The 11,139-nt window shown below is 36.7% G+C and overlaps 1 protein-coding gene across 2 annotated transcripts; it reads left to right on the plus strand.

Annotated features, from left to right (window-relative positions):
* Positions 1-5,083: 5,083 nt before the first annotated feature.
* LOC149028740 (alpha-farnesene synthase-like) lies at positions 5,084-9,292 on the plus strand. 2 transcript variants are annotated; one of them, XM_089138843.1, is made up of 7 exons: positions 5,084-5,276; positions 6,522-6,798; positions 6,892-7,276; positions 7,359-7,577; positions 8,218-8,356; positions 8,454-8,702; positions 8,833-9,292. In XM_089138843.1, exons 1-7 carry the CDS (start codon positions 5,151-5,153, stop codon positions 9,121-9,123), a joined length of 1,686 nt encoding a protein of 561 aa, XP_088994969.1. In that variant the 5' UTR covers positions 5,084-5,150; the 3' UTR covers positions 9,124-9,292. The 2 variants fall into 2 exon arrangements, with proteins under 2 accessions (XP_088994969.1, XP_088994975.1); XM_089138849.1 differs by having other exon boundaries at positions 8,305-8,356.
* Positions 9,293-11,139: the final 1,847 nt, after the last annotated feature.

Consider the following 11,139-nt stretch of genomic DNA (forward strand, 5'->3'; position numbering starts at 1 on the left):
GCTCAAGTAGCCAGCCTTCCGAGGCCTGGTCATGCTTTCTGAAGCTGATCACGGATCATTCCTTCAGAGGGTGGTCCCGACTTTACGTAAGTCAGGCTCAAGAAGCCAGGTCATGCTAAGCTAATCACGGATCATTCCTTTCACGAGGGTGATCTCGGATTGTTCCTTCCGAGGAATGATGCCGACTTTCCGAAGTCAAGCTCTAGTAGCCATCTTTCTAAGGCAGCATTCGGATCGAGTACAATGGAATTAATCAATAAAATAATTCATGGATCAAGTTATATCTAGGACCATTAATCAAAGTTCAAAGGTTATCTATAAATCAACATCTCAAGGTATCTGATCAGGTATTAAAGTTCCTTTCAAATACTTTTTTTCGTTAGAAGTATTTCAGCAGAAGTCAATTTACAAAGTTTGATCAAAGATATATACATCTAATCAATTATGAATTAGTTAGAAGATGATAGTTAACATTACGAAAGATACTATTCTGTCAAAACTAAAAAAAGCAGAAGGAAGGAAGAAAATTTCATTCATATAAAAGTTTGACAAGTTAAAAAAAAAAAAAAAAAAAAAAAAAAAAAAAACCCTCATATGCAGAAGAGGTAGACAAGGAAGAAAAAGGTAAGTTCATGGTTTTGTAGATGGATCAACATCTGGTAGCATTACCGACAGATCAACATCAACAATATCATCAGCAGCAGTCTCTTCATCTCCTCGAGCATGTAAGTTATCATCATCATTGTCATCGAACCACCTGGTAGAATGATCTTGGCCAGAGCTGGAGGAGTCATTCATATCATTGTCAGAATCATCTTCTGATGAACAATCAGAGTTGGGATACTTCAAGTTCTTAAGATCAAAAAAGGTTCTGGAAGGAAGAAATTCTGGGGATAACAGCTTGAAATCTAAACCAGGATGAATCTTAAGGATTTCTGAAAAAAAATTGGTCAGAGCAATCCTTTACCATATTCTTGCAAAACCCTAGGAAAGTTGGATTATCTTCAACTTCCTTCATTGAGGAGGTAACTGAATTTAAGACTATCTGGTTTTCACTTTGTATTCTTTTCTTCTCAACCTCAAACTGTTTCCTCTCTGCTTCTAAATCTTCATGTAGTAAAGTTTTGAATTTTAAAGTTTCATCCAGGAGGGCATGAAGACTTTCTTTCTCTTTAGCAACCAAACTAAAGGAAGCATCGAGATTATCCTTTTCTGCTGTTATTTCATTGAGTCTTAACCCCAAATCATTATTTTTATCCTCCAAAGCAGACTTCTCCAGCAAAATTGAACTCAAAGCTTTCACATGATATTCTTGAGCCAACTCTAAAGTTGTATTTAGCTTTTCAATCTCATTGAACTTTTCCTGGAGTTCATTCTTTTCTTTCTCAATACTTTGTGACCAGAACCAAGGCTCGGTTAGCTTTCCTTTAAAATCTTCTCTTTCGTTTCCGTTTTACCTTTATCCTTGGAGGTATATCAGGTTGAGCAGAGGTACTGGGTCCTGAAGGATTGGAAGCAGGGATCCATGGCGGAGACAAGAAAGGAAGAAGAAGAAAACTGGAAAGGTAAAATCTGAAAAAGAGTGATAAAGGAAATGGCAGATAGGTATGTTTGATGTTCGCGAAGAAGAAGAGCAGAGTACGGAAAGGAACAGGTGACAGTTGACAGATATATATAAAGAATGAGAGAAGATTTCTTGAAAGGAGGGGGAAATACACGATGGTCCAAAATCAATGGTCATTACCTTTCGTAACAGACGCGTGGGATCAATCGGCTAACGTATGAAAACAGCAGTTGAAAAGAATGAAGATGATGTGTGAAAAGGCAAGGGAACAATATGATGGTAATGCATGGGAAAAAGACGAAATTAGTGATCAAGCGGTGGTAACGCTAAGGAAGCTGGAAAGTTATATTTGAAAATTCATAAAAAATTTGACAGGAAAGCGATGGCGGCTGGTTTTAAGATAATTTGGGGGCTGAAATACAGTAATATGACTCCAACCAAAATAAAGGACATAATTTCATAAGGGGCATGGTCGAAAATCGATTTTCAAGATAATGATGATATGACAACTCGTCATCAAGGTTTTGAAGAAATCGAGGATTACATGGGGAAAAGGCGTAATAGCTGGACAAGGAATACTGTATGATTTTGGTGAAAAGGATAAAGCCTGCTGATCAGAGTCTCATTTAGGTTCAACCTGATCAGCAGGCTTGGGGGCTTATGTTGTAACTAATATATCCACTGCCGGTTCATATCGGTCAAACCAATCTTAGTTGGATTCGATTAAGAGATAAAGGAAGGATGATCAGCGATGTCCAAAGAGGAGCGATGATCCGACGGTTATGATTGAAAGAGTGTTATAAGCGGGAAAGCAAGTATAAAAGCGAGGGAAGATCCGAAAGAAGGTAAGTCTCTAGAATCAACCAAGACTTTAAACTCACTCTGATTGAACTCCATTATTAGCATTTTAGAAGCTCCAGAGAGCTCTGAAAAACACTATCGAAACCATACTGACTAAATCATCGGAGACGAGACGCCGATCAAGACGATCGGCTCCGTTTCTTACTGGTATTTTGTCTTTTTCAGGAGTGAGAGGTTGATCGACTGAGGAGCAAACCAGATCGAATCAGATCTGAGGAGTTCGGTGCAGAAAATTACGGTTCGTGGCGATCGGCAGAAATAGCACCAACACATGTTTTATTTAAATGTTGTCATGCTTAACAATGTTGGAGAGCATCTCCCTTGCAGTTTGAAACTCGTCTTCTTACAAGTAATTCCATCATGAATTCGTTTGATTTCATTGAAACCAGATATCATCATTCAGGTAGTCTTACTTTAGTCCATATCATGCGGAGTCTAATGATCTGGGTGTATGGAAAGCCCAAAATGAATTTAATTTTTTGTAGGGAGAGTTCCATGTTTATATAGATCATTTAATAATTTATAGATCTTACCAAAAAAAATTAATAATTTATAGATGACATCGGGTATTTTTCACAGGTTCTAGATGTTGGAAAAAATACCGATAAACGGTTCACTCTTTTTTCGCCTGTGTAAAAGATCGATAGAAAAAAAAAATATATTTGAGAATAGTGCCTATGTGAACATTGCCTGGGTGGGGCCCACGTGAATAGTACTTGTGCGGGACCTACATGAAAAATAACAAAATAATTTATCACAGAGAAACACAGACACAACAATATACGTGGTTCGGCTTTGCCTACATCCACGGGCATAATGAGACTTTTCACTATGAGAAAATAAAATACACCACTTGTATAGTGCTTGGATTTATAACCAAACCCAATTCAACCCTGTATCCAAAATTGGATACCCCTATACACCCTCTTTCAACTTATAGTCTCAATCCTTGAAGAGTTTCAAATCCACTAATCTAATATAGAAAGCACATCACTCAAACCCCCGAACCCCTGCACTGAATGAGTTCTCTCGTGAGTTCTCTTGTTCACTTCCTACTCAAGCAAACCTTACATCTATTTATAGATGAGGAGGTGAACGTTTGAGAGATAAACAAACCTCTCACATTAATTGCATTTTTCTTCATATAATTAATAACATTTTGACATTTACATATTTGCATTTAAAAAGAAATAAGGAGAGAAGACCTTTAGCCTCGTTTAACACATGTGCTTTCTCTTTGTCTACAAAGAGGGCTGAGAAGAAATGCACCAACAACTGATTGCATCCAGTGAACCATCAAAAAACAGGACAGCATCCAGTGGAGAACTGTAAGAGAGCATTCGGATGAGTAACAACTGCAAAAGAGGTGTTTCCAGATTTATGCTGAAGGTTCATGGGATTCCTAAACCTATATAAAGGGGGGGGGGGGGGTCCAAGGTGTTTGATTTGGGGTCCTAGTGGGAACTTATTGGCAGCAAAATCAACAGCATGTACAATTCTTTTACAGCACAATTGGATCTAGAAACCATAACGCATTCAGTTCACATGACCATTAATCTAGGAATCAATAATGTAATGATTTGTTCAGATTGTAAAAATGCTTTGTTAGCCTTTACTGGGCAAACCAATTCTCTTGATTGGTAATATAGCAGCATCTCTGAAGTTATTGATGCTTTGTCTTTTCAATTTGAACATATTGAGTTTAGGTACATTCTTAGTAGTGGTAACGTCTTTGCGGATTAATTAGCAAGAGGGTCAAGGTTTCTTTGCCTTTTCACACTTTGGTGGTTGTCCCCAGCTCCTTTTTTATAAACTCTACTTGATCCTCTAGTAGTATTGCTCTGGAAAGTTTAATATAAGTTATTTATTGATAAATAATAATAATAATAATAATAATAATAATAATAATAAAAAAGAAAAGAAAAGAATCATGCGAGAAAAAAAAATCAAGCACACATATATGACAAAATGCAAATTTGTTAACAATTTTATGAATGAAACTCGTAATTTCATGACAAGTTTCTGTCAAGTCATTAAAAAAATACTTGACTTGTATGAAGCTTTACTTTTTTTTTTTTTTGTAAGACTTATATAAGCTTTACACCTAGCTATAAAGAGTGAAAGCTTGCTGAAAAAGGCTAGAGCTCTCTCTTCCGGAATTCTAGAAAATGTCATAAATACCAAAGTCGCTTTCATGTCCATTCAATACTATAAATACTTCTTACGCAATAAAAAACTAATATATTATGTCATTATATATTATGTCATTATTTTTATTTCATTTCGGCTTTTATGTATAACCACAAATTTGCATAAATATCTAATGTATTTTTGGCATTATTATTTGACTTGGGACTTCTGTTTATCACCGCAGATTCTCATGAATTGATTTTCACGTGTATCTTAATAAGACAATCGCGCTCAGGGCTGCTATTGTGGTTGTATGACTAAAACAAATGCTTCCCAAAAAAAAAGAAGAAGAAGAAGACCTAAAACAAATGCACACATGTCTATGAAAGAGAAGTCAAGAAGTTCCCTTGTTCCATAAGAAACTTTTTTCTATGGGATTCTCCGTAGATGCTGCATTATTGTCACCTTTTTCCTATAAATAGGTACCAAATTAGACTCATCTCATATTCAAATTAAAAACTTCTTCCCGGGAGATCTCTTCTACCTAGACTTGCTTGCAAGTCCTTGCATTTCTCATTTCACAAAAGAAGGCATTATGGAGGGTTTCATAGTTACGCCTAAGCATGCTAATGATGATAGTGCCAATAAGAGAAGAACTGCCAACTACAAACCAAACATTTGGGATTATGAATTTGTGCAATCACTTCAAAGCAAATTCTTGGTGAGAAAATTTTTATAAGTTCTTATATGGAGTATTTTGTTTTATTATTTTTACTTTATATATTTTTGTTGTTTGATCTATATTTTCAAGTCATAACTTTGCTAAACATGGAAACCTTATGGATTAGTTAGTGTTGCTCCAAAAAATTGTTCGGCAACACAAGCGAGTAACTTGCAAAAAAAAGGTGCTCGATCAGGTTGGTTGGTCAAGGAATGTCTCCGACAACAAAGTTAGTGGAAGTGCACGGCTTTTAGAAGGAAATAATTGTAGAGCACTCAATGCTAGAGAGAGTGGCCCTAGAATGCCTAATTGTTAATGAGGAAGATGTGGGTATTTATAGCTTAGTTGGTTAACTTGGTTGTGCAGTGATGGAGTTCGATTTAAACTCTATAATTGTTGTTAACTTTCCCAAGGAGAAGATGAATCTTATCCACTGAGAAAGTATTACTTGGATTGTAGTTGTGGAGTTTGATTCGGACTTTAATAGCGATTGGAACTATTCGACTTGATCGGAATCCTTATCCCTATCTTTAAGGAAGTTGGTTATGCTTAGTGTGTAAGTTTAATATGTTATCTTGTTTATGAATAGCTCAAAGTATATATGGTTGGTTTAGATGTCTTCGAGTCGATCGTGGTCGGGACCGTCTATGTTGAACTATCAAATATAGGCTGACCATAAGAGTTAGATATGCTTTATTTTTCAGATTTTGTTTGTATTTTCTCAATAGTCTTTTTATATAGATTATTCTAAATGAGTATGAGTATAGATTGAGTATAAGTTATTAACTATCAGTTCGCATCTTTACAATTTTATTTGTGAACGCTAGATCGATTTAGAAAAATTTAAGAATTTATAACTTTCTTTCCTTACCTTTTACTCTTTTTAGTTTTTGATTGATTTTCTTACATTTGTATAACTATTGAATTTCTTTTGTTCTTTGTTTTAATTGAAAATCTAAAAAAAATTATATATCCTAAATTAAAATTTTATAAAAATAAAAAAATATATTTAAAGAATTTAATTGGATAATAATCGATGGGAAGTTGGGGTATTGCTATTATTTGCATCCAATAATTGAATGGATTCTGAATCTTGTGATACCCTTGATTGGATATGAATACGGAATTGCAAGCGAATTTGGAGTAGTCATTTATAGCCACTAGTGAGTCCTAACAGTTTAGAGGTAGGTGTGGTCTTAAACGAATTCAAATAAGCCACCTAAGTCATTTCCTTCTGTCAAGTAGGACACCTGCAAAAGACGCGTTGAGAAGCTGAAGATGGATATGAAACATTTGCTCGTAAAACATAAAGAGATGGTCCCACTGGCTGATCAGCTCGATTTGATTGACGACATCCAAAGGTTAGGTCTTCAGTATCATTTCGAGAAGGAGATCAAAGAAGCATTGGATGAATTGATGTCATTCCTAAGAAATGGTGGTAGACTAAGTAGTGATGATGATCTCCATTCTACGGCTCTATGCTTCAGGCTTCTCAGGCAATATGGTTATTTTGTGTCACAAGGTACAGTTTATCCATACTCTCTCCTCTCCCATTGATCATTTCATCTAGAAATAAGATTCACATTTGACCCATCTCCTGTTCTGTGAGATGCAGATCAGTTTAGCAGCTTCATGGATGAAACTGATAATTTCAGGACAAGCCTTTCTCAGGACATTAAAGGAATGCTTAGCCTGTATGAAGCTTCACATCTTGCTATAGAGGGTGAAACCGTGATGGAAAAGGCAAAAGCTTTCTCTACCAGAACTTTAAAGGATCTCATCATCAAAAGAAAATTTGATCATGACCCACACCTTGCTCAACAAATTGCCCATGCGCTGGAGGTTCCTTCCCACTGTAGGGTTCCATGGGTAGAAGCCAGGTGGTACACTCATGCATATGAGAGCAAAAATCACTTAAACTCTAAATTACTGGAACTTGCAAAACTGAACTTCAACATGGTTCAAGCAACCCATCAAGGAGAGCTGAAGGAAATATATAGGTAAGGTCATTGATAATCTTATCTCCAGTGATGATCTTAAATATAGTACATGTATCTAATTTCTCTACTGTTGTGCATGCAGGTGGTGGAAAGAGGAGGGCCTTGCTGAGAAGTTGAGCTTTGCAAGGCATCGATTAGTGGAGTGTTTCTTGTGGTCAGTGGGATCAGTTTTTGGGCCTCAATATGGGAATCTAAGAAAATGGTTGACTAAAATAATCAATCTGATTATCTTAATTGATGATGCTTACGATATTTATGGCTCTATGGATGAATTAGAGTACTTCACTGATGCAGTGGAAAGGTAAGCGTGAGAAGCACAACATTGAAGGTTACTTCATTATGTCCAAATGGTCATAGGTTCTCTAGAAACAAGAGTAAGACTGAAAACCCAGCCTCACTAGACTCCATAGCAATGACAATCTCGTTTATGTTAGAAAAGTAACACAAAAGCTTGCACACACACATAAAAGACTAGATTTACCTGGATCTCTTGAAGGCTATATCCACAGAAGGAGAGATTGTGTTTTACTATTAGGAAGAAGAAGAGAGTACATCCTCTGACGTTTTCTACCCTTGTCAACCCTTTCTTGAGATTGCATATGAGAACAGGTGACAACCTTAGTTCAAAGAAAAAGACTAGAGTACCCATGTACGTACTCAAAAATAACCAAGACAGCAAAACAAGACCTCCAGACAGTTTAGGGTCCACAATCAGCTAATTTGAAGAACTTGAAATTTAATTTAAACAAGACCCATGCCTCTTTGGTGATGATCCACACTGAAAAAATGGTCTTCCAACCACGGTTATGCCCTGTGAAACGGGTCGAGACATTTTACATGCTGAAAAATTATTTTTCACCACAATAGTGTAATGGGCAATGTCCTTTTTTAATATTGTCAACATATGTCACTCAATTTATCCACCTAGTTTCATCCTTCAGGTGGGATGAAAAAAAAATTGATCACCTACCAGAGTATATGAAGATATGTTTTCTCACACTTCATGGAACGACTATTGAAATCTGCAGTGGCGTTCAGAATGACCAGAAGATGAACATTATGACTCATATTAAGAAAGTGGCAAGTTCATCAATTCTCTATTTTCTTTTCCTTCCATTTTCCATTCCTCATGTTCTTCTCTAATTAAAAATCAACTGTTAATAACCTTGAAATGCAGTGGATAGATTTCTGTAAAGCATTAATGCTAGAAGCAAAGTGGTACAGTAGTGGATATTCACCTTCTCTACGAGAGTATCTAGACAATGCAAGGATTTCATCCTCAGGTGAAATTCTTCTTGTTCATGGATATTTTGCCCTAGCCCATGAAAAGAGCAATCAAGTTGTAGGTTTTCTGGAGACCAATCAGGATTTTGCGTACCATCCATCCCTGATCATTCGGCTTTGCAATGATCTAGGGACTTCAGCGGTAATTACCTTTCCTACCGAAGTCAATAGCAGTAGTTTTCCTTTTCACTAGAGTGGATTTGAAAGTGGGAGGATTTCCCTGACCTTTATTAGTGATTTATGTAGTTTGGATAAATTTGGTGTTTTCTCAGGCGGAGTTGGAGAGAGGTGACGCTCCATCATCAATCCTATGTTACATGAGGGAAGCACAAGTTTCAGAGGAGATAGCTCGAGAGCACATAAAAGGCATGATAACCGAGTCATGGAAGAGAATGAATGAGAAATGCATCACCCACTCATCTCAATTGCCTCTTGCGTTTGTGACCTTCACCTACAACATTGCACGAGTGGCTCATTTTATTTACCAGCATGGGGATGGTTTTGGGGTTCAAGATCGTGAAACCAAAACCGCTGTCTCGTCTTTACTAGTTCAATCTATCTAGTGAATAAACCGTCCCTATTAAATGCTGTCATGGTTTGACATCTTGATGGCGGTGTTTGGAACTTGTGAAGGAAACATGAATGTTAAAATAAAAAATAAAAAATAAAAGAAGGAAAATGTTTCCTTGCTTTAATTAGTCACTGCCTCGTATAACCTGCATCATTTTTCCTTCCCCCTTACTTTTTTTTTTTTTTTTTTTTTTTTTTGGGGTTGATTTCAAGTAATTCTCATTTTAATCAAATGTATTTTCTACTAAGAAATTAAATATTTCTTTGACCTATTAAATGTGCATGATGGTAAAAATCACTGAATGTTTGATGCATATGGGGTGGCAAATGGGGTGACTCAGGGTCCCGGACTTGGAATGGGATGAAATTTGTCATGTTCATTTGAAACTAGTTTTTTTTGCTTTTCAGGATTGTTTTGAGGGCATTTTGGTCATTTTACTGTTTACAATGGCATTTCGTAATTTTATGTTTTTATGTTTTAGGATTTCTTGGCACTATAAAATCATGTTTTGTGCGTTTTTTTAAGGCAGCTAAATATTGTTGTTTCTAAAGAAATTTTTGACAGACAGAGTTCTCCATTTATCAGTCCATCCTTCTGTTTGGCTTGATTCTTGGTCGATTCGGCATCATTTTAATATCAGAGCGTTAAGTTGCTTCTACCAATGGCTGAACAAAATCATGGTGGTCATGGGTGGCGAGGTGCTTGTGGAGGTAGGAGACATGGAGGCGTTCCTACAGTAGACGAACAATCGCCTCATAGAGACCTGCCAGACATAGTACTCGAAAAGTAGAGAAAACAGATCCAAAATTTGGAATGACAATTTGCGCAAGCCAGGTTGAGCGTCCAGTGGGGTGTCGGATCCGGTCATACCAAAATACCCGTGGGGGTGATACACCGCAAGATCTAGGTTCAGTGACAATTCCATACAATACATGATAAAATAAAATTAAATGGACAGGAAATAAACCAATTCAAGTATTTAATAATCAAGAATTAAAATAAAGGATTACAATATCCAAAACTTCCTTTCAAAAACTAAACATCAGAGTTCTAAGAAAAGAAAGAATGTATAATGTTGCAGCGAAAATAATCTAAAGAAACACTAAGGAAATGAATCTCTGTAAGAGCAGTTTTGGCACGAACAAGAAGCATCATGTGCCTCCACTTCCTCTCCAATCTCACCATCTTGATAGCCATCTGATGAAGGATCTTCAGTGTGGGAGGAGTCCTCAAAACCTATAAAGCAGTCTAAAGAACAAATAAAAATAAATGAATAAGTTCACAGAACTCAGTGAGGTAATTAACAATCATACCATATATTCATCTATATTCCATATCATAATTCATAAGACAATCATGTATTCAAGAATATAATTAAATAAATAAATAAATGCATGATGATGATCTAAAGTTCCTAACTCTATAATGTAGTCTCTAAAGTAGACACCCATTAAGTCATACACCAATCTTCTTTGGGTGGTCTTATCACTCTTCCCTCACGGCACTCAAGCATGTCTGTTGGGTTCTTCGTGGCTGTTGGTAAAGTCTCATCAAGCCATGGTTGGGGATCAAGTCACTACTCTCTCACATCACCATTGGTATAAAATCTGGCACGTGTCAAGAATAAACTTAAACCCAGTGCAAAGTCATATGGTTTCATACTACATATGGTCTGGATATCTCCCCTCACGCTTAGTACTTTGTTGGCTCAATACCTTCCCACCTATGAATGGAATCTTCAACAGAGGCATCTGTTGGATCACATTCATTAACCAATGGTCATCCACATATAATGGACATGATGATCTCCATGTCCTCTCACAGGTTGGTTACCGGTCTTGAGAACCCAGGAGCCCTTATCTATTATATGCAACCCTACCTTTTTATTATGATAGTGGGCCTGCTTGATATATAGGACCCAGCCACTAGCATCACGGGTTAACCGGCTTCAATACCCCTACCGGAAGGGTAGTAGTACTCATGGGGTCCTAGCCCAACACTTCTAAAC

The sequence above is a fragment of the Hakea prostrata genome, chromosome 1 (assembly GCF_041222555.1).
Source record: "Hakea prostrata isolate BN-2017 chromosome 1, UWA_Hpros_2, whole genome shotgun sequence".
Lineage (NCBI taxonomy): Eukaryota > Viridiplantae > Streptophyta > Magnoliopsida > Proteales > Proteaceae > Hakea > Hakea prostrata.